This window comes from Oryctolagus cuniculus, chromosome 2 (assembly GCF_051225735.1).
Source record: "Oryctolagus cuniculus isolate XC-2025 breed Fujian yellow rabbit chromosome 2, ASM5122573v1, whole genome shotgun sequence".
Lineage (NCBI taxonomy): Eukaryota > Metazoa > Chordata > Mammalia > Lagomorpha > Leporidae > Oryctolagus > Oryctolagus cuniculus.
Window position 1 is genome coordinate 68,085,593 of NC_142868.1, and position 24,044 is coordinate 68,109,636.

Genomic DNA, 24,044 nt, shown 5'->3' on the forward strand with positions numbered 1-24,044 from the left:
CCTGGTGCTTCCTCTTCATCTCCCATATGGGTACATGGCCCATGCACTTGGGCTGTGCTCCACTGCCTTCCAGGGCTAGAGGAGAGCTGGACTGGAAGAGAAGCAACTGGGACAGAATCCGGTGCCCCAACCTGGACTAGAACCTGGGGTGCAGGCGCTGCAGGCAGAGGACTAGCCAAATGAGCTGCGGCGCAGGCCAGGATGGCCTTTATTACTGATTCAATTTCTGTCTCAATTGTGGGTCTGTTTAGGTTGTCTTCATAGTTCAATTTAGGTATGTTGTATTTGTCCAGTAATCTAACATATCTGATAGATTTCCCTGTTTGCTGGCATACAACTCTTTGTAGTAATTTCTGGTGTTTGTTGTTACAGTCCCTTTTTCATATTTGATTTTATTTATTTGGTACTTCTCTCTCCTTTTTTTTAATTAGTTGTGTCCATGGAGTGTCAACTGTTTATTTTTTAAAAAAACTCACTCTTCATTTGGCTGATCTTTTGTAATGTTTTTTTTTCATACTCAATTCTGTTGATTTCTTCTGTAATTGTAATTATTTCTCTTCTCCCACTAGTTTTGCGTCTGGTTTGCTGCAGCTTTTCTAGATCCTTGAGATGCATTGATAGCTCATTTATTTGGTGCCTTTCCAGTTTTTTGATATAGGCACCTATTGCTATAAACTTTCCTCTTAACACTGCTTTTGCTGTATCCCGTAAGTTTTGATATGTTGTGTTGTTATCTTCATTTGCTTCCAGAAAGTTTTTGATTTCTCTTTTGATTTCTTCTGTGACCTGTTCTTCATTCAGGAGCATATTGTTCGGTCTCCATGTGTTTGCATATGCTCTAAGGATTCCTGAGTTGCTAAGTTCCAGCTTCATTCCATTGTCCTCTAAGAAAACTGCATGGTATGATTTCGATTCTTTGGAATTAGCTGAGACTTGCTTTATGGCCTAGTCAATCCTAGAGTAGGTTCCATGTACTGCTGAGAAGAATGTGTATTCTTCAAGTGTAGATATCTGTTAGATCCATTTAGGCTATAGTGTCAATTAAATCTGCAGTTTCCTTGCTGATTTTCTGTTTAGTTGATCTGTCCTTAGCTGAAAGTGGAGTATTGAAGTCCCCCAATGATATTGTATTGGAGTCTAAGTCTCCCTTTAAGGTCCTTAGCATATCTTTTAAATAACCGGTGCCCTATTATTATGTCCATACAGGTTTATAATAGTTACATCTTCCTGTTGAATTGATCCTTTAATCATTATATAGTGCCCTTCTTTGTCTCTCTTAACAGTGTTAGTGTTACAATTTATTTTTTCTGATATTAATATGGCCATACCAGCTCTTTTTTGGTTTCTGTTGGCGTGGAATATCTTTTTCCACCCTTTGACTTTCAGTCTGCATGCACTTTTCTAGGAAAGATGTATTTCTTGTAGGCAAAAAATAGATGGGTTTTGTTCCTTAATCCATTCATCCAGTCTGTGTCTTTTAACTGGAGAGTTGAGGCCATTTATATCCAATGCGACTATTGATAAGTAGTGACTTTTCCCTGCCACTTTTCCAAATGTATTTCTAATATATGCTTTGAACTTGTGATCTTTTACTGAGAGATTTTCTTCCTTTACCTTCTTTCATGTGATGACCATGTTTCTGTGTGTAACACATCTTTAAGCATCTTTTGCAGGGCTGGATGAGTGGTGACAAATTCTTTCAATTTCTGTTTGCTATGAAAGGTCTTTATTTCACCTTCATTCACAAATGAGAGCTTTGCAGGATATAATATTCTGGCAGTTTTTTTCTCTTAGTACTTGGGCTATGTCTCACCATTCCCTCCTGTCCTGTAGGGTTTGATAAGTCTGCTGTGAGTCTCATTGGAGATCCTCTGAGAGTAATTTCTCTCTTGTACATTTTAGAATCTTTTCTTTATGTTTCATTGTGGTGAGTTTGATTACAATGTGTCATGGCGAGGATCTCTTCTGGTCATGTTTAATGGGAGTTCTGTGTGCTCCCTGTACTTGGATGTCTTTTTATTTCTCCAAAGACGGGAATTTTTCTGCTTGTATCTCTCTAAAAAGGCCTTCTACTCCTTTCTCTCTCTCCACGCCTTCAGAACGTCTAAAACCTGAATGTTGGGTTTTTTAATAGTATCCTGTAGATTCCCAACCATATTTTTTAGATTTCTAATTTCCTCTTCTTTTCTTTGGTTTGACTGTATGCTTTCCTGTGCTCTGTCTTCTAAGTCCGATATTCTCTCTTCTGCCACACTGATTCTGTTTTTAAGGTTCTCAACTGTGTTTTTTATTTGTTCTATTGAATTCCTCATTCCATTTTGATTCCTCCTTAAGATTTCATTTTCATAAGAGAGATTTTCTTTCATGTCCCGCATGGATTTCAGTATTTCATGCATTTGTGTTTTTTTAATGATTCTTTTTATTTATTTATTTATTTGACAGATAGAATGAGACAGTGAGAGATACAGAGAGAAAGGTCTTCCTTCCATTGGTTCACCCCCCAAATGTCTGCCGTGAACAGAGCTACACAGATCTGAAGTCAGGAGCCAGGTACTTCTTCCTGGTCTCCGACACAGGTGCAGGCACCTAAGCACTTGGGCCATCCTCCACTGCTTTCCAGGGCCACAGCAGAGAGTTGGCATGGAAGAGGAGCAACAGAGACTAGAAGCCAGCACCCTTATGTGATGCTGGCACCACAGGCAGAGGATTAACCAAGTGAGCCACGGTGCAGGCCCTCATGCATTTGTTTTTGATTACTTCTATATATTCTTATCATAAATTATTTTGAGTTCTATTTCTTTCATTTCTTCTATCTCATTGTCTTCATAATCTTGTATTAATTATCATGTTCTTTTGGGAGCGTCATGTTGTCTTCCTTGTTCTTGTCCCCTCAGTTGTTGCATTTGTTGTTTGCCATTTGTGGAGATACTTGTTATTTTCTTTTTTTTTTTTCCACTGTGGCTACTTTTTTCATTTTATTATGACTCTTAAGATAAAAAGGGGACTGTCTGCTTTCAGTGACTCTCTAGAGTCTTGTGGTGGGTTTGGCCAGAGAGCTCTGTTCAGTTCTTCAGGGTTAAGGGTGTGCTTAAGGTGACAAACCCAGGTTGGGTGTGATAAATCTCTCTCTCTCTCTCTCTGTTTTTAATCAGAAGGGAAGTAATTCCACTCAGCTGAGCTCTTCTTCTCGATGGCGATCAGTGCCTGAGCACTAGCCCCAATGGGAATAATATTCGTCTGCTCTGTACCAAGGATCACACAAAGGATCTCTGCAGTCCTCAGTGTAAGCTCAGATCCTCCTGCAGTGTCTCTCACTGAGTAGCCAAGGCCGCTCGAGTTTGTGGCGTCTCCCACTGAGAGTACTCACATCTCAGCCACACTGTGAGTTCTCTCACACACTCTCATTTTTTTTTTCCTTTTTTCACAGTCCCAGTTCATGAGCTCCACTCATTCACTAGGTCTTAGTCTCCAGATTTCTGAGGTATCTCCATGCTGTCTTTCACAGTGGTTACAACCAGTTTACATTCCCACCAATGGTGGACCAAGATATCTTTTTCCCCACATCCTCACCAGCTTTTTTCATTTGTTAATTTCTGTTTCATGGCCATTCTAACTGGAGTGAGGCTAAACCTTATTGTGGTTTTGATTTGCATTTCCTCGATGGCTAGTGATCCTGAGCATTTTCTCAAGTGTTTATTGGCCATGTGAATTTCCTCTGTTGAAAAATGCCTATCAAAGTCTTTGGCCCATTTCTTAAATGGATTGTTTGTTTTATTTTGTTTTAAATTTCTTGAGCTCTTTATAGATTCTGGATATTAACCCTTTATTAGTTGTGTAGTTTGCAAATATCTTCTCACATTCTGTTGGTTGCCTCTTCACTTTGCCGAGTGTTTCTTTTGCATTGTATAAGCTTCTTGATGGAATCCCATTTGTCAATTTTGGCTTTGATTGGCTGTGCTGTGAGGTCTTTTCCAAGAAGTCTTGCATATCCCAATGTCTTGCAGAGTTTCTCTAATGTTCATTAATGAGTTGATTGTATTGAGTTGTAGATTTAGTTCTTTGATCAATTTTAAGTGGTATCCTGTCACAGCCAGTTGATATACATACACACAAAGGCTTCCATGGCTTCGGCTGGAGCCCAAAATGTCACCTCCCTTTTCCAGCTGGGTGCTGACCACTTTTGTAGAGAAGATGGGATAAGATAAATGTGCCCCTTTTACTTCTGCTGGGTCTGCAAGTACCTTAGGTCTCCAGGCCAGACTCACACCATGCTCGTCTTCTGGCTATATCAATACAGGTTATCGCAGTTTGGTCTCACCTCCATCTCTAAGCTGCTACCCCACTCTGACTCTTGGCTGCTTAGTGTGTTGTGTCCATTTTCATGCTGTGTGCCTGCAGCTTCCACATAGGCCCATGGCATTCCTCTTCCCTCTGTAGAAACTCCATTTTTGTGTTCTCTGATTCTCCCATTACAGCACACTTCCTACGCTATTTTTTGTTTGTTTGTTTTGCTATTGATCCCTATCCTAGCACAGCACATTGTTCCCTTCTGCCACCTTGGAGTCTCATGAATTTCTTTCTCTCTCTTTCTGTTTCTCCTTCATACATACACACACACATGCACACATATACATATATATTATATGTACCTATGCCCTTGTTTATGTAAGCATACGTTTTGAGAATTTGGTTTCCTAAAAGTTTTGCTGAAAAAATTTCAATTAACTGAAAATACTTGTACATGTTTGAGATTTTGTAAAATTTTATTTCTTTTCCTCAATCATCTCAATAACAAATATTTCAGGAAGCTTTGTGTTCTTTTTCCTCTTTTTACAATGCAGGACTCTGAAGATGGAAGGACTTACTTTGTCAAGATCCATGCTCCTTGGGAGGTATTAGTTACTTATGCTGAAGTATTGGGAATCAAAATGCCTATTAAGGAGAGTGATGTTCCCCAAAATGAGGACACTCCATTGACCTATATGCTTTCGGCTGTGAAACTTCCAGCGAGTGTGAAGTATCCTCATCCTGAATATTTCGCTGCCCAGTTCAGCAGACATCGTCAAGAGCTCTTCCTCATTGATGATCCATCAACTTTCTTTCCATCCTCAGCAAGAAACAGAATTGTAGGTAGAGAAACCTTCGGGCACATTCCTTCAAATGTTGTGTGTGTGCCTTTGTGTCCTTGTGTACAGGTGTGTGTATAATACAATGTCTGCAAGGTGTTCCTTTGTAGAATATGAGCACTTCATGGTGTTGGGTGAGTTTGAAAGTTTGTTTGGACCCTAAAACCCATTATCATCCCTACCTCTCAAATTGTTTTTTTTAAAAAATGAGTGGTTGACAGTGTGGATATAGTAAAGATACAGGGTTCATGCAATACTCAGAAAAGCACCTAATTTTGAGAAGCAGAAGACATTTATTTTGTACATTTTTAATGAAATAGTTCTATAATCATAGAGGTTACTTGTAAAATTCAGTATACAGTAAGGACGGTTTCAATCATTCCCAATAAAATGGGAATAACTAAATTTTTATATGTGGATAGAATTTGTGAAACCTGAGAAATCTTTTCCCCTCTTTTAAAACCATTTTCAGTCTTTGAATCATTATTTCCTCTACATTTGTAGTCCTAGAATGTTTAACTTTCCCATTAGAACCTTGCCTCCTAAAGAATCATGGTTTCTGTGTGGCCATTTCTTTGTGTTTTGTGTTTAGACAGGAATAATATCTATTTCATTGATTACCCTGAAAATTAAATAATTCAAAAAATTGAAGGAGTTAAATTGTGCCAGGCATATAATAAGTGTTCAGTAAGTGTGAGATACTATCATTCTAATTGCTCTGACTTTAGATGAAAACTTTAGATTCTGTATTGCTTTTACACTTTCTATCTACTGCTTATTAATATAGTCACTATGGGTCAGCGGTCATAGACCCCTTTCTCTTCCTGAGCAAGTTAAGAGGCAAAATTATATTTTTCCCACATCTAAAATAAATATTTTTAAAATTCACTGGCAGGAGTACTAAAAATATAATTCCTAGAACATAGGCTTTTATTATAATATAAATGCACAAATGAAAAATACTGTCCCATTGCTTTCTAGGATTAAAAAGCAAAAGAAAAAAAACCTACAAGGCAACCTTTAGGAAATAAAGAGCATATGACAGGGAACCAGAGAAGTTGTTTTGAGTCACAATCCTGCTACTTTCTAAATAAGATAATTTCTCTTGAAATAAACAAAATAATGTGGGTATTACTATGAAATCCAAATGAAAGCATGTATGTGAAGCACTCTGCAAATTTTAAGGTATTTTGGAGATACTTGGTACATTAAAAAGTTGCTAATACAAAGCAAGAAATTAGGAATTTGCTCAGTATTAGAAATGTCAGTATTTGTTTACTTTTACTTACTCTTTGTAAACAGTCAAATACCTTAGGGTAATTAGCAGCAAAGCACAATAATTTCTCCTCCTTCATGGTGGAGTGATAAAAATCTTGCTCTGTTGAGGAAGTTATTTTACAGATTTGCATATTAAAACCCCCCTTCTTTCCTACCCTCCTCCCAAACACTGTACTATATGTATGTACAAATCAAATAGTATTACAAGAACATCTCACATCAGGATAGAATTTCATACTTTTCAGAGCATCTTCAGAGCCATCATGACACTGGAAGCTCACAGTATATACTATATATTTTACTTTTACATATGTGAGCATGTATGTCTGCATATCAAACATATAGATGCATATATGAAAGATATTTTGTGTCACATCTTTTGTTGTGGACAAAGTCCAGACTTTCAAATATGAACCAAGCTCTAGATTTATCCAGCTGTAAAGAGGGAAAAAGCTCATGCTTTCAGTAGGAGACTAAAATTTAACATATGGCCAAGAAATTTGTATATAAAAGAGGAACAGTAAAACACATCTGATCACTTGAATAACAAGACTCTGGACAGAGAACTGGTTCTTAGTTCACACTGAAGCTGAAGTTTCAGTCCACCTATAATGAAATATTTTCCATTGCACTAATAATGCCTTACATGTATTCATGTCATTATCTTTTCAGTCTAAATAGTATTTCACAGTTTGACATTTTATGAGTGCACTCCTTCCAATATAGATGCTTTTTGATAGTTTTTTAAATTATTTTCAATTTGGGGCTTTTAACATATTCTAATTCATACATCCAAATATCTACAAATCATCTTATATGTTCTTATGACAAGCACTGTATTTGCACTGCCTAAAGCCAAACTTTTTAGCTCTTCTCTCTTGACTGTAACCATCAAAAAATAGACAAAAACCATCTCTCTCTTTTTCCCTCTCTCCCATCCTCTTTCAATCTGTGTCCATGCCTGTGTCTGTATCTGTATCTGTGTCTCTGTCTTTATCTCTGTCTCTGTCTCTCTTCATTCAGCACTTCCATTAAAGCATCAGAAAGAAACCTAAGATTTCTTTACACTACCAATTTGTCTCAGCCATGTTCAATCCATCAGTAGCTTCTATTAATGTAAATATCTAAATCCTAAATATCTCTTGAATCCATATTCTTTCAGTTCCATCCCCACTATTAGCAAATTTTCCAAAAACTTATAGCCATCATTAAAGAGATCTACCACAATGTTTTTTTAATGAGTCTCCATACCGATTTTTTGCTACCTCTAATATATGTGAATAACATATGCAAAACCTTCAAACCTCTTCTTTTTTTTCCTTTCTTCTTTTCTTCTTCCTTCCTTTTTCTCTTTCCCTCCCCTCCTTCCTCCTTTCCTTCCATCTCTCTTTCTCTCTCTCCTTCTTTATTTCTTTTGTAAGATTTATCTATTTGAAAGGTATATTTTCAAAGACAGTGAAGAGAGAAGAGAAGAGAGATCTGTCCACTGGTTTACTCCCCAGATGCCACAATACCTGGGATTGGGCCATGTTAAAGTCAGGAGAAAAGGAACTCCATCCATGTTTCCTACATGGGTGCAGGGACCCAAGAATTTGGACCGTATTCCACTGCTTTCCCAGACACATTAGCAAGGAGCTGGACTGGAAGTGGAGTAAGCCAGGAGTCAAACCCATGCTCTTAGGAGAAGCTGACATTGTTAACCAGTGGCCTAACATGCTGTGCTGCAACACTGGCCCCAGCATCAATACTTCTTTTACAGTATAGATCAGTGTTTTTAATGTGGCTGAGAACTACATGATTTCCTTCAGAGGAATTACAATATACATAGGTATATAATTTGTATGCATATGCTGATTTTATTTCCTTATGGTAAATTCCCAGGAATGGGATGGCTGTGTCATGGTAAGTCTATATTCAATTTTTTTAAAAGATTATTTATTTGAGAGGTAGAGTTATAGACAGTGAGAGGGAGAGACAGAGAGAAAGGTCTTCCATCTGCTGGTTCACTCCACAGATGGCCGCAACTCCTGGACATAGGCCCATCAGGAGCCAGGAGCTTCCACATCTCCCATGTGGGTGCAGGGACCCAAGCCCTTGGGCCATCTTCTGCTGCTTTCCCAGGCCATAGCAGAGAGCTGGATGGGAAGAGGAGCAGCTGGGACTAGAATCAATGCCCACGTGGGATGCTGGCACTGCAGACAGAGGATTAACCTACCTTGCCACAGTGCCAGCCCCAATATATTCAGATTTCTGAGGTATCTCCATACTGTCTTCCACAGTGGATGTACCAGCTTACATTCCCACTGACAGTGGATTAGGATATCTTTTCCCCTACATCCTCACCATTATTTATTCTTTGTTGATTTCTGTATGAAATCCATTCTAACTGGGGTGAGGTGAAACCTCATTGTGCTTTTGATTGCATTTCCCTGATGGTTAGTGATCCTGAGAATTTTTTCAAGTGATAGTTGGCCATTTGAATTGCCTCTTCTGAAAAATGCCTGATAAAATCATTTGCCCATTTTTAAATTGGATGGTTTGTTTTATTGCTCTTGAGTTTCTTGGGCTCTTTTTAGATTCTGTGTATTAATCATATATCAGTTGCCTAGTTTGTAAATATTTTCTTCCATTCTGTTGGTTGCCTCTTTGCTTTGCTGCGTGTGTGTTTTACAGTCCAGAAAATTTTCAATTTGATATAATCCCATTTGTCAATTTTGGCATTGATGCCTGTGCTTCTGGGGCCTTTTCCAAGAAGTCTTTGCCTATGCCAGTGTCTTGCACAGTTTACCCAATGGTCTCTAATAATTTGATGGTATTGGGTCATAAATTTAGCCTTTGAGCCATTTTGAGTGGATTTTTGTATAAGGTGTAACGTAGGGGTCTTGTTTCATACTTCTGGATTTGGAGATCCACTTTTCCCAGCACCATTTGTTAGAGAGACTGTTCTTGTTCCAGGGATTGATTTTAGCTCTTTTGTCAAAGGTAAGTTGGTAGTAGATGCATGGATTGATTGCTGGAGTTTCTATTCTGTTCCACTGGTCTACATGTCTATTTTTTTTGCCAGTAACAGACTATTTTGATTATAACTGCCCTGTAGTATGTCTTGAAATCTGGTATTCAGATGCCTCAGCTTTGTTTTTGTTGTATAAGATTGCTTTAGTTATTCAAGGTCTCCTCTGTTTCCATATGAATTTCAGGATTGTTTTTTCTAGATCTGAAAAGAATGTCCTTGGTATTTTGATCGAGATCACATTGAATCTGTAAATTGCTTTCAGTAGTATGGAATTCTTTTAAAAAATATTTTTTCATTTTATTTGAAATGCAGAGTTACAGAGAGACAGAGGCAGAGGGGGGAGGGAGAGGGGGGTCCTCCATCCACCAGTTCTCTCCTCAGACAACCCCAGTAGTATGTATATTTTAATGATATTGATTCTTCCAGCCCATGAACATGGAAGATTTTTCCACTTTTTGGTGTCTTCTATTTCTTTCTTTAATGCATTATAATTTTCATCATAGAAAGCTTTGATGCCCTTGGTTAAATTTATTCTAAGGTTTTCAATTTTTTTTTTTTTTGTAGCTATTGTGACTGGGATTATTTTAGAGGTTCTTTCTCAGCTATGGCATTGTCTGTATAGAAAAACTATTGATTTTTGTGTGTTAATTTTATATCCTGCCACTTTACCAAATTCTTATGAGTTCCAATAGTCTCTTAGTTGTTTCTTTTGGATCCCATATATATGGAATCATGTCATCTGTAAATAGCGATCATTTGACTTCCTCCTTCCCAATTTATTTCCCTTTGCTTTCTTTTTCTTGTCTAATGGCTCTGGCTAAAACTTCCAGGACTATATCGAATAGCAGTGGTGAGAGTGGGCATCCTTATCTCTTTTCCAGATCTTAGTTGATATGCTTCCAACATTTTCCCACTCAGTTAGATGCTGGCCATAGGTTTGACATAAATTTCCATGATTGTGTTGAGGAATGATCATTCTATCCCCAATTTGCTTATGGTTTTCATCATGAAAGGATGTTGTATTTTATCAGATGTTTCTCTGCATCTGTTGAGATAATCATATGGTTTTTGTTCTTCAGTTTGTTAAGGTGATGTATCACATTGATTGATTTGTGAAGACTGAATCATCCCTGTGTACCAGAGATAAATATCATTTGATCCAGTGAGTGATATTTTTGATGTGCTATTGGATTCGATTGGCTAAGATTTTGTTGAGGATTTTTGCATCTATGTTCATTAGGGAAATTCATCTATAGTTTTCTTTTTCTGTTGTATCTTTTTCAGGTTTAGAAATTAAGGTGATGCTGGCTTCATAGAAGGAGTTTGGGAGGTTCCCCCCTTCAATTGTTTTGAATGACTTAAGAACTGAAATTAGTTCTTTTTTTAAATATCTGGTAGAATTCAGCAGTGAATCCATCCAGTTCTTAACCTCTCTTTGTTGGGAGTGTCTTTATCACTGATTCATTTTCCATCTTGGTTATTGGGCTTTTTATGTCTTATGTGTCTTCATGACTCAATTTTGGTAGCATCTATGTGTCCATTGTTTTTCTCCTAATTTTCCTAATTTGTTAGCATGAAGCTCTTTGTAGTAATTCCTGATGATTCTTTTTATTTCTGTGGTACCTGTTGTTACATTTTTTTATCTCTGCTTTTATTGATTTGGATCTTCTCCCTCTTTTTTTTTGTTATTTGGGCAAATGGTTTATCCATCTTGTTTATATTTTCAAAAAACAGGTCTTTGTTTTGCTGATCTTTTGTATTTTTTTAATTTTTTCTCTAATTTTAATCATTTCTTAAGTCCTACTAGTGTTGGGTTTGATTTTCTGTTGTTTTTCTACTTACTTGAGATGCATTGATAGCTCATTTATTTGATGCCTTTCCAATTTCTTGATGTAGGTACCAACTGGTATAAACTTTCCTCTTAAGACTACTTTTGCTGTATCCCATAAGTTTTGATATGTTTCCAAAATTTTTTAATTCTCTTTTTATTTCTTCTATGACCCACTGTTCATTCAGGAGTATCTTGTTCAGTTTCCATGTGTTTGCATATGTTCCACAGATTCTTGAGTTGCTGATCTCCATCTTCATTCCATTGTGGTCAGAGAAGATACATGATATGATTTTGAATTTTTTGAATTTGCTGAGACTTGCTTTATGGCCTAGAATGTGATAAATGGTAGAGAAAGTGTTTCATGCACTGGTGAAAAGAATGTGCATTCTGCAGCTATAGGATGCAAAGTTCTGTAGGTATCTATGAGGTCCATTTGGACTATAGTATCAATAACTCTGTTGTTTCCTTGCTGAAAATTTGTCTGATTTGTCACTGCTGAAAGTGGGATATTCAAATCCCCCAATACTGTTATATTGAAGGCTATGTCTCCCTTTAAATACCTTAACATTTTTTTATAGCCAGGTGCACTGTAATTAGGTGCATATAAATTTATTATAGTCACATCTTCCTATTAAATTGGCAATTAATCATTACCTAGTACCCTTCTTAGTCTCTTTGAACAGTTTTTGTGTTAAAGTCTATTTTGTATTATGTTAGGATGGCTAAACCAGGTCTTCTTTAGTTTCAGTTAGCATGGAATATCTTTTTCCATCCTTCAACTTTCAGTCTGTGTGTATCTTCGTTGGTGAGATGTGTTTCTTGTAGGCAACAAATAGATAGATCTTGTTTATTCATTCTTTCAGCCAGTCTGTATCATTTACTGGAAAGTTGAGGCCATTTACATGAAAGATGACTATTTTTTTAAAGATTTATTTATTTATTTGAAAGGCAGAGTTACACAGAAAGAGAAGGAGAGGTAGAGAGAGTCTTCCATCCACTGTTTCACTCCCCAGTTGGCTGCCTTGGCCAGAGCTGCAGTGATCTAAAGCCAGGAGCTAGGAGCTTCTTCCAGGTCTCCCATGCAGGTACAGGGGCCCAAGGACTTTGTATCTTCTACTGCTTTCCCAGGCCACAGCAGAGCACTGGATTGAAAGTTGAGCTGCTGAGACTTAAACTGGCACTCATATGGGATGCTGGCACTGCAGGAGGCAGCTTTACCTGCTACGCCACAGCTCCAGCCCCAATCAAGGTGACTATTGATAATTAACAATTTGTCCCTGCCATTTGTGCATTAATATTCCTATTGTTTACTTTGGATTTCCTTTGTACCTTTACTTGGAGATTTTCTGCCTTCACATTCTTTAATATTGATGATCATATTTCTGTGTTTGCGTATAGCACATCCTTAAACATCTTTTGTAAGGCTGGAAGAATGGTGACAAATTCTTTTTTTTAAGATTTACTTATTTGAAAGTCAGAGGAACACTGAGAGAAAAGGAGAGACAGAGACAGAGGTCTTCCAAACCGCTGGTTCTCTTCCCAATTGGCCACAACAACCGGAGCTGCGCTAATCTGAAGCCAGGAGCCAGGATTTTCTTCCGGGTCTCCCACGTGGGTGCAGGGGCCCAAGGACTTGAGCCAGTTTGTACTGCTTTCCTGGGCCATAACAGAGAGCTGGATAGGAAGTGGAGCATCCTGTACTCAAACTGGCACCCATGTTGAATGCTGACACTGTGGGTGGCGGTTTTGTCTACTATGCCGCAGTGCCAACCCCAACAAATTCTTTCAATTTCTGTTTGTGGTAAAGAGTCTTTATTTACCCTTTATTCAAAAATCAGAACTTTGCTGGCTATAGTATTCTGGGTTGGCAGGTTTTTTTTTTTCCCTGTTAAACTTGCAAACTTGCACTATATCTCACCATTATCTCCTAGCCTATAGGGTTTCTGATAAGAAGTCCGGAGCCAGGAGCTTCTTTCCAGGTCTCCCACATGGGGAACAAGTTCCCTGGGAGTTTGGGCCATCTTCCACTACTTTACCTGGTGCATTAGCAGGGGAGTGGAATGGAAGTGAAGCAGCCAGGACTTGAACCAGAGCTCACTTGGGATGCTGGCACCACCAGCTGCGGCTTAACCTGCTATGCTACAGCACTGGCCCTGATCATTTCCTTTGGTACAGATGTTTCTAATTTTAATGTAATTCATGTAAATAAGTCTTTGTTTTATGAGTAATATTCTTGATCTTTACCTGCCACCAAGGTCCTGCAGTTTATTTCCTGTGTTATCTTCCAGACGTTGCACTATTTTATTTTTCACATAGATTATTATCTTCCTGGATTTAATTTTGGTGCAAGGTACAATATAGAAGTCAGTTGTTTTCCCATATATATAGTCAGTGACCTTCACCAATTATTGAAAACATTCAATTATTAAATAAACTTTTTTTTTAAAAAAAGGAAAATATTATTTGAAAAGCAGAGTTATAGAGAGGCAGAGAGAGAGAGATCTTCCATCTGCTGGTTCTCTCCCCAAATGGCTGCAATTGCCAGAGCTGAGCTGATCTGAAGCCAGGAGCCAGGAGCTTCCTCCAGGTCTCCCACATGGGTGCAGGGGCCCACAGACTTGGGCCATCTTCCACTGCTTTCCCAGGTGCATTAGCAGGAAGGTGGATCAGAAATGGAGTAGTCAAGACTTGAAACAATGCCCATATGAGATGCTGGCACTGCAAGCTGGGTCTTTAACTCGCTGCCCCACAGTGCTGTCCCCTGTTAATATTTTCTTTCAGTGGCACCCTTGTCACAACTTAATTATGTATATATATATATATATATATATATATATATATATATATGTATTTTTACTTCTAGACTCAACCCTGATGCTTTGATTTCTTTGTCTAATTTTGTGTCACTTCTGACAATATTGAACTTTACCTGAGCTCTGTAGCCCAGAAACACAGGGACAGAGGAATCCTGCATGCTTCTCTTTCTCAGAAATAGTTTATTGCAAAGAACAATTCTTCCCCAGATGACTTAGATAATACTCACCTTGCCAGTTTGACTTGAGAGCACTAATTGCCACATATTCATCCTAAATGCACCTGCTAATTGAAGTGTCTATCTGTTATTTAAATACCTTTATAAAAAATTAGACTTCTTATACTTCTGTGCTAAGAGCCAGGTACCCAGGCAAAACTTCTGCAGAGCCTGGGAGATTGGGCTGCTTTCTTCATTGCTTAACTTCCAATGAAATGGCTCCAAAAGAACTTAAGGAAAAACTTTGATTTTTAAAGCAGGTGAGAATCCTATTTACTTTTTAAATAGTATTTTATATAGGTACATATATTACACGTACACACATTTGTATGAATCTGAAAAGGATAGAAAAGAGTTTGTCACTACAATTTCTCTAATGGAAATGCTTCAAGGAAAGTGAGGTAGGGGAAATATCTTTCCCACACTTACCCTTACAATCTCACCTTTTTGTTATTTCAGACACACTCCCTCCAAATTTCCATTTGTGTTACAGAGGTGTTTAGCTGAAATATTTATCTGAATCGAACCATCAAAAGCAAGTATTTATTGACTGACTTGATCAATTTAATTAAGCTTGTCTCCTCCCACAAGAACCTGAACTTTGAACCTTCAGCCACCCAAAGTGGCATGCAGAATAGCTGCTCCTTAGCTTTCCTTACTTTGCCCTATAAAATAAATAATACTCCAAAGAAAGATAGTCCCTGAAGCTTATTTTCTTTTTCCTATAAAAGAAGAGCTATTGATCTGGCACTGTGGTATAGTGAGTTAAGCAACCACTTCGAATACCTGGCATCTCATATCTGGGTACTAGTTGGAGTCCCAGCTGCTCCTCTCCTGAACCTGGTTCCTGTTAATGTGCCTGGGAAGGTAGCAGATGGTGGTACAAGTACTTAGGCCCCTGCCACCCCTGCGAGGAGACCAGGATGGAGTTGCTGGCTCTTCTCTTTGGCCTGGTCCAATCCAGTGGCTGCTACAGCCATTTAGGAAGTGAACCTGAAGAAAGAAGATCTTTGTCCTTTTCTCTGTTGCTGTGCCTTTCTAATAAATAAATCTTTGAAAAAGGAAAGAAGGGAGGAAGGAAGGAAGCCTGTTTCCACCTGACCCCTCAAATGTTTGCATCTGATCAGAACATTCTTATTCCAATAGTCTGCTGCCCCTTGTTGCAGTTTCCTTTTGAATAATTTCTATCTTTGGTAAGTCCAGTTTTGTTTTCATTTAACAATACCCATGCCTTACTTGCTATCATGGCTTTAAAATACATGTTAATATCTGGTTCAGTAAATTTTTCCAGTTTGTCAATGCAGAGTTTTTATTTTGGTGAACTTTTCCCAAGGAAATTATTCAAAGTAAATCAAATAGTTCATATTTATCACATTATCTATCAAAACTGAAATGCATAAATTGTGATTGATTTAAAAAGTAGACTAAGTTTCCCTTAAAACAAATGACCAGATAATGATTCAAGGACAACCACCATACCACTCAACAGGCCTTAAATGATAAAATTTAAGAGAGAGAAATAAATGCTAAAAAGACTAGATTCAAGCCGGTGCTGCGGCCGGCGCACCACACTGATCCGATGGCAGGAGCCAGGTACTTCTCCTGGTCTCCCATGCAGGTGCAGGGCCCAAGTACTTGGACCATCCTCCACTGCATTCCTGGGCCATAGCAGAGAGCTGGCCTGGAAGAGGGGCAACCGGGACAGAATCCGGCACCCTGACTGGGACTAGAACCCGGTGTGCCGGCTCCGCTAGGTGGAGGATTAGCCTGTTGAGCTGAGGCGCCAGCTTCCCACTACCTTTTGAAGATATGTGTGTATGTGTGCATATATGTAGACAGACAGACATAGCATGGGGCAAGACAAACTGACCATCTTCCCCCACCCCTCCCCCAATCCCTTGAGATAATCTCCCTCCTCCAATACATGTTTATTCTGGTCTGCGCTGGGCCACACATGGAAAGGGAACCTCGTCTGACTTGCGTCCTCACTGAGGAGGCCAACATTCCTCCACGTCCCCATCTCACGCCCACTCCAGGGTCTGCCTCGGGAAGTGCTGCAAGGCTGGGGTGCAGTCAGGCACCAAGGCCCTGCCTGTGGTCCTCAAACACGGGGTGTGACTAAGAAGGAGCTGGAAGCCCAGGTAGCAAGACTCTGCCGGCCAGAGGAGAGTGGTAGGTGAGGGGAGGGACAGAGCCCAATACAGCACTTGCCTTCCCCCGCCCCCTCCAGTTCTGCTGCTTCCAGCAGGCATGCAAAGCCCAGGCGGAAAACCAGGAACCCGAGGAGGGGAAAGAGGAGAGATGGAGGCAGAAGAGAACAAGGCTGGGGGCTCAGGTCAGGCAGGTCAGGCCAGCGCTGGGGCCCCAGGAGTGGGACGGGAACTGTGACTCACACCTCTCTGCTCCCTGACAGATGAGGGTGAGAAGGGCAGCGGCAGTGAAGACGCATGCTCGGGCAGCGAGAGTGAACAGGAGAGGGGTGACAGGGATGAGGCGAGTGACAAGAATGGCAGTGTCGAGCAGGAGAGCCCAGGCCTCCTGGGACAAGCAGATGATCTCTGGCTGCGATGCCGATCTAGAGGACGATGCCGACTCTGACGAGGACGATGAGCCTGTGGTGCAGTGACAGTGACTCGGACAGCAGCGGAGACGCAGGTGCTTAGCAGAGTCACAGGCAGAGCGCCAGTCCCCGCCCCCGTGGCAGGGAGCACTTGGCCCAGGGGGACAGCAGTGAGCCTGCAGCCTCTGACTCCCAGGAAGCTGATAGTGCCTGAGCCCCAGGGCTGGCACAGGCACCGTTACTGATCAACTGCACAAGAGTGAAACTAGCGATGGACTCTCTACTCTCTTCACCAGGAAAGGAGTTATTTACCCTGCTGCTGTGAATAACAACAACACAACAGACAAATCCCAAATCTCCAAGTGGAACCATTCCAACTGAATGTTTACAACTTAATAAAACCCAATTGAAAAACAGGCAGAGTTTGAATAGACAGTTCTTCAAAAAGCATGTTCAACTGACCAATAGGAACATTAAGAAGATGCTTAATAACTACTAGTCATGTAGGAAATGCAAATCAAAACCACATTAAGCTATTATGTTGTATCTCTTAGTATAAAAAAACCAAAATAAGTGTAGGTGAGGATGAGCAGCAGTTGGGACCCTGTGCACTGCTGGTGGGAATTTGAAATGCTGCAGTCATTGCACAAGACAGCACAGCATGTTCTGAATACAAACACAGCACTCCTGTATGAACCAGCCACTCCACTTCTAGCTATGTTCCTAAAGAAGTGAAAGCAGGTTCCAGAAGCGAGAAATTGTGCAACCATGTAAATTACAGCATTATTCACAACAGTCAACAGGTGGAAGCAAACCAACATCCATCAACAGACAAATGGATAAATGTGGTAAATACATAGGATGATGGAATATTATTCAGCTATAAAAAGGAAATTCTGACATATGTTACAGTAGGGATGAACCTTTAAGACATTACATTAAATAAACTGGCTACAAAAGGGCAAATATTCTATGATACCTCTTGTAAGAGGTGTTAAAGTAGTCCAATTCATAGAGAAAGAAAGTAGAATGGGAGTTACCAAGGGCTGGGACAAAGGGAGAAGGGGGAATTGTTCAGTTGGTACAGGGTTTCAGTTAGGATAGATGAGAAAATTCTGGAGATGGATTGTCATGCAGTTATACAACATAAATGCTGATAGTGTTTCAAGATGGCAGAATAGGAAGGGAGCTTACTACTCTAGTCTAGATGAAGATGGTTAAGAAAAATAAAGGTGAGAGGCTGCAACCTCAGGGAACAGTTAGGGAGAAAAAGGCAGAAGAAACCATTAGAGGGACACTGTGCATCTACGTGGAGGGTGTGGATGCACACAACTCAGGACCCCAGCGACCAAAAGCCTCAGCACCAGCTTTGGAGTGAGGAGACACCAGACTGCTGCAGGCCAAGCCACTGGCAAGAAGGCTGTGGGAAGAGTCTGGTTTGAGTCTGGCTTGGAGCCTTGAGGGGGGACAGTGAACCTGCCAACCTAGAGGGAAAAAAGAGGGTTTCTGTTTCTCCCTGACCCGCCGGCACCAGTGGCCTGTCCTGTGACGAGCTGAGAGGGCAGGCAGCATTTTGGACACACATAACAGCCGCGCTCGCTGGTGTCCATGTGCCCAGCAACCAGCCGAGAGGAAACGCCCAAGTCTGGGTGGGATAACTGACAGGGGGCTGGGTGCCCATAACTGTGGGAGCCTCGTGTGCTATGATTGTGAAAACACGGGCTGCATCGGAGGGCGCAGGGTGTGGCTGGGTCTCGGGGCAGTCACTGTGGTGGCTCATCATGCTGGAGGTCCCTGATTCCCTGGTGAGGGTCACTGCTACAGGATCCATGTCCACCCGAGGACTGCAGGGATACTTTGACACGATCAGAAAAGATCTTCACCACAAAACGTTGTAGTCAAACTCTCCACAGTAAAGCATAAAAGATTCTAAAATGTGCATGAGAGAAATGCCTGGTTACTTTCAGAGGCTCTCCAATTAGACTCACAGCTGAATTCTCATCAGAAATGAGATATATTCCAAGTCTTAAGAGAAAAAAACTGTCAACCTGGAATACTGTACTCTGCAAAGCTCTCATTTACAAATGAAGGTGAAATAAAGACCTTCCACAACAGAGATTGAGTTTGTCAGTACTCGTCCAGCCTTACAAAAGGTACTTAAGGATGCACTACACACAGAAACATGGTCATCACTATGAGAGAAGATGAGGGCAGGATATCTCCCAGTAAAAGTACAAAGGAAATCCAAAGTAAACAATAGGAATGTTTATGGGGAAATGGCAGGGCCAAGTCCTTACTTATCAATAGTCAACTTGAATGTAAATGGCCTCAACTCTCTAGTAAAAAGGCAGAGACTGGCTGAGTGGATTAAAAAACAAAACCCATCTATCTGCTGCCTACAAGAAACACATCTCACCAACAAAGACACATGCAGACTGAAAGTCAAAGGATGAAAAAAGATATTCCATGATATCAGAAAGCTCTCTGCTATGGCCTGGGAAAGCAGGAGAGGATGGTCCAAGTCTTTGGGCCCCTACTCCCACGTGGGAGACCTGGAGTTAGCTCCTGGCCCGGATCAATGCAGCTCCGGCCATTGCGGCCAATTGGGGAGTGGACTATCAGATGGAAGACCCCCCTCTCTCTCTTTCCCTCTCTCTCTCGGCCTCTCCTCTCTCTGTGTAACTCTTTTGAATAAATAAATAATAAATAAATCTTTTAAAAAAAAACCTACTTTCAGCAATGGACAGATCAAGCAAACAGAATATCTGCAAGCAAACAGTAGAGTTAACACTATAGACCAAATGGACCAAACAGATAACTACAGAACTTTTCATCCTACAAATGCAGAATGCACATTCTTCTCACCAGTGCATGGAACCTTCTCTAGGGTAGACCACATGCTAGGCCATAAAGCAAGTCAAAGCAAATAAAAAAATCAAAATCATATCATGCATCTTCTCTGACTACAATGGAATGAAGCTGGAAATCAGCAACTCAGTAATCTCTAGAACATATGCAACACATGGAGACTGAACAATATGCTCCTGAATGAACAGTGGGTCACTGAAGAAATCAGAAAAGAAATTTAAAAATTTATGGAAATGAATAAAGATGAAAATACAACATAGCAAAACTTATGGGATATGGCAAAAGCAGTGTTAAGAGGAAAGTATATAGCAATTGGTGCCTATATCAAGAATTAGAAAGATACCAAATAAATGAGCTATCAATGCATCTCAATGATGTAGAAAAACAATAACCAAACTCAAAAACAGTATAAGAAAAGAAATAATGAAAGTTAGAGAACAAAAAAATTGAAACCCAAAAATTCAAAAGATCAGAGAAAAGTGAAGCTGGCTTTTTGAAAAAATAAAACTGACATTGGCCCAACTAACAAAAAAAAAAAAAAAAAAAAAAAAAAAGAGGAGACCTAAATCAATGAAATTGATATGAAAAAGGATATGGAATAGATACCACAGAAATAAAAACAATCATCAGAAACTACTATAAATAGCTGTATGCCAACAAAATGGGAAACCTACAGGAAAGAATAGACTCTTGGACACATACAACTTAACTATATTGCGCCATGAAGACATAGAAAACCTAAACAAAACAATAAGCAAAACAGAAATTGAATTAAGAATAACTACTCTCCCAGCAAAGAAAAGCCCAGAACCCAGTGGCATCACTGCTGAATTCTACCAGACATTTAAAGAAGTACTAACTCCAATTTTTCTAAAGCTATTCAAAAACAATTAAAAGGGACGGAATCCTCCTAAATTCTTTCTATGAAGCCAGCATCACCTTAAATCCTAAACCTGGAAAAGATACAACAGAGAAAGAGAACTACAGACCCGTTTCTCTGATGAATATAGATGCAAATTCCAATCAAATCCAACATCAGAAAGATCATTCACTTAGACCAAGAGGGATGGTTCAACATTCACAAATCAATGTGATACAGCACATTAACAAATTGAAGAACCAAAACCATATGATTATCTCAATAGATACAGAGAAAGCATTTGATAAAGTTTAACACCCTTTCATGATGAAAACTCTAAGCAAATTGTATATAGAAGAAATATTCCTCAAGGCAATGTATGAAAAACCCAAGACCAGCTTCATAGTGAATGGGGGAAAGTTGGAAGCATTCCCACAGAGATCCAGAACCAGACAAGGATACCCACCCTCATTATTGCTATTCAATGTCACCCTGGAAGTTTCAGCCACAGTCATTAGGGAAGAAAAAGAAATCAAAGGGATACAAATTGAAAAGGGGGACGTCAAACTATCCCTGTTTAGAGATGACATGATTCTATATATAGGGGATCCAGAAGACTCCACTAAGAAACTACTGGAAATCATAGAAGAGTTTGGTAAAGTGGCAGGATATAAAATCAACACACAAAAATCAACAGCCTTTGTCTACATAGACAATGCCATGGCTAAGAAAGAACTTCTAAGATCAATCAAAAAAAATCAAATGCCTTGGAATAAATTTAACAAAGGATGGCAAAGATCTCTACAATGAAAATTACAAAACATTAAAGAAACAGAAGCCACAAAAAAGAAAAAAAAAAAAAGGAAAAATCTTCCATGTTCATGGGTTGGAAGAATCAGTGTCATCACATTGTCCACACTAGCAAAAGCAGTTTACAGATTCAATGCAACCAACCAACATGCCAAGGACATTCTTCTCAGATACAAAAAAAAAATGCTAAAATTCATATAGAAACACAGGAAACCTCGAATAGCTAACGGAATCCTATACAACTAAAACAAAGCTGGAGGCATCACAATACCAGATTTCAAGACATACTACAGGGCAGTTAGAATCAAAACAAACTGGTACTGGCCAAAAACAGATGGATAGACTAATGGAATTGAATAGAAATGCCAGAAATCAACCCACGCATCCATAACCAACTTATCTTTGACAAAGGAGCTAAAATCAATCCCTGGAGCAAGGACAGTCTCTTCAACAAGTGGTGCTGGGACAACTGGATCTCCACACGCCGAAGTATGAAGAAGGACTCTTACCTTCACCTTATACAAAGATCTGCTCAAAATGGATTAAAGATCTAAATCTACGATGCAATACCATCAAATTATTAGAGAACATTGGGGAAACCTTGAAAGACACTGGCATAGGCAAAGAGTTCTTAGAAAAAAACCCCAGAGGCACAGGTAAGCAAAGTCAAATTGACAGTGAAATCACATGAAATTAAGAAGCTTCTGTATTGCAAAAGACACACTCAAAGTGAAGATGAACCAACAGAATGGGAGAAATTACTTGCAAACTATGCAATTGATAAAGGATTAATAACAGAATATATAAAGAGATCAAGAAACTCAACAACAATACAAACAACCCAGTTAAGAAACAGGCAAAGGACTCAAACGGGACTTTTTCAAAAAGAGGAAATCCAAACGGCCCACAGACACATGAAAAAATGCTCAGGATCACTAGCCATAAGGGAAATGCAAATCTAAACCACCCCTGTTAGAAGAGCTTTCATACAGAAATCAACAAATGCTGGCAAGAATGTGGGGAAAAAGGTACCCTAATCCACTATTGGTGGGAACGTAAACTTGTACAGCCACTGTGGAAGACAGTATGGAGATACCTCAGAAATCTGAATACAGACCTACCATATGACCCAGCCATCACACTCCTTAGAATTTACCCAAAACCAAATTAGCATATGAGAGAGTTATCTGTACCCTCATGTTTATTGCAGGTCCATTCACAATAGCTAAGATGTGGAATCAACTGAAGACTGGATCAAGAAATTATGGGATATGTACACTATGGAATACTACACAGCAGTAAAAAAAATGAAATCCAGTCATTTGCCACAAAATGGATGAAACTGGAAAACGCATCACTTAGTGAAATACTCCGGTCCCAAATGCACATACCATGTTGTCTCTGATCTGTGATAATTAACAGAGCATCTAAAAGGTAATCTGAAATAGTGAAATTAATACTTTGAGATGAAATAACTTTGAACAGCCCATGTTGACATTTGAGGAACATTTTTCTTCTTCATACAATTTGTTGAACTCTTTACATAGTATAGAGTTCACCGTATGTGTTATAAAGTTAACTGCAAATAGATCTTAGTAAAAAAATAAGAATGGGACTAGGAGAGGGAGGAGGAAAAGAGCTGGAAGTATGGGTGGGAGGGCAGGTACAATGGGAAGAATCACTACATTCCTAAAATTGTATTTATGAAATGCGTAAGTTTGTATTCCTTAAGTGAAAGTTTTATGGGGAAAAAAACTCTAAATAAAAAACAGCAACTAAAAAAACAACGTGAATGTTACAAAATTACACTTAAAATAGTTAAAATTATAAATTTTATGCTGCATTTTTCCATATATACACATAAAACCACCACATAATTACTAGAATAACTAGAAAAAAATTATATAACAACAACTTTGGAAGAAGATGTGAAGAAATTAGGACCCTCAGAGCTTGCTGTGGAAAAATAAAGTGGTACAGATGCTTTATAAAACAGTGCTTAAGGCCGGTGCTGCAGCTCACTAGGCTAATCCTCCGCCTGCGGTGCTGGCACCCCGGGTTCTAGTCCCGGTTGGGGTACCGGATTCTGTCCCGGCTGCTCCTCTTCCAGTGCAGCTCTCTGCTGTGGCCCGGGAAGGCAGTGGAGGATGGCCCAAGTCCTTGGGCCCTGCACCCACATGGGAGACCAGGAGGAAACCCTGGCTCCTTGCTTCAGATCGGCGTAGCACACCAGTCATAGCGGTCATTTGAGGGTTAAACCAAAGGAAAGGAAGACCTTTCTCTCTGTCTCAAATACCAAAGTACTCAGCAATTCCACTCTGAGGTACATGCCCAAGAGAACTGAAAACAGATGTCAACACAAAAACTTGCTCATGAATGTTCATACAACAATCACGCATTATGGTCCCTAAGTGAAGACCATGTAAATTTATGCCAACTTATGAATGGATTACAACATGTGGTACACCCACACAATGGAATACCGAGGAATAAAAATGTTTAGGAACAGCCAGATGCATGCTACCATACGGATGAACCTTGGAAACACCATGCTAAGTGAAAATCAATCACAGGGGCCAGGTGCTATGGTGTAGCGGGTAAAGCCACTGCCTGCAGCACTGGCATCCCATATGGGCGCCGGTTCTAGTCCTGGCTGCTCCACTTCTGA

At 39.7% G+C, this 24,044-nt stretch overlaps 2 protein-coding genes across 2 annotated transcripts in view; one reads left to right on the forward strand and one right to left on the reverse strand.

Moving 5' to 3' along the window:
- The window catches only part of LOC127488962 (uncharacterized), a 67,581-nt gene extending 44,421 nt beyond the window's left edge, over positions 1-23,160 (forward strand). Inside the window, exons 5-6 of the mRNA XM_089326833.1 lie at positions 4,842-5,126; positions 22,587-23,160. Coding sequence (XP_089182959.1) covers positions 4,842-5,126; positions 22,587-22,601 — 300 coding nt within the window. The 3' untranslated portion in view covers positions 22,602-23,160. The remainder of the gene's footprint in view (positions 1-4,841; positions 5,127-22,586) is intronic.
- The window catches only part of LOC149127802 (centromere protein U-like), a 108,398-nt gene that overhangs the window by 79,992 nt on the left and 4,362 nt on the right, over positions 1-24,044 (reverse strand). The window lies entirely within an intron of this gene.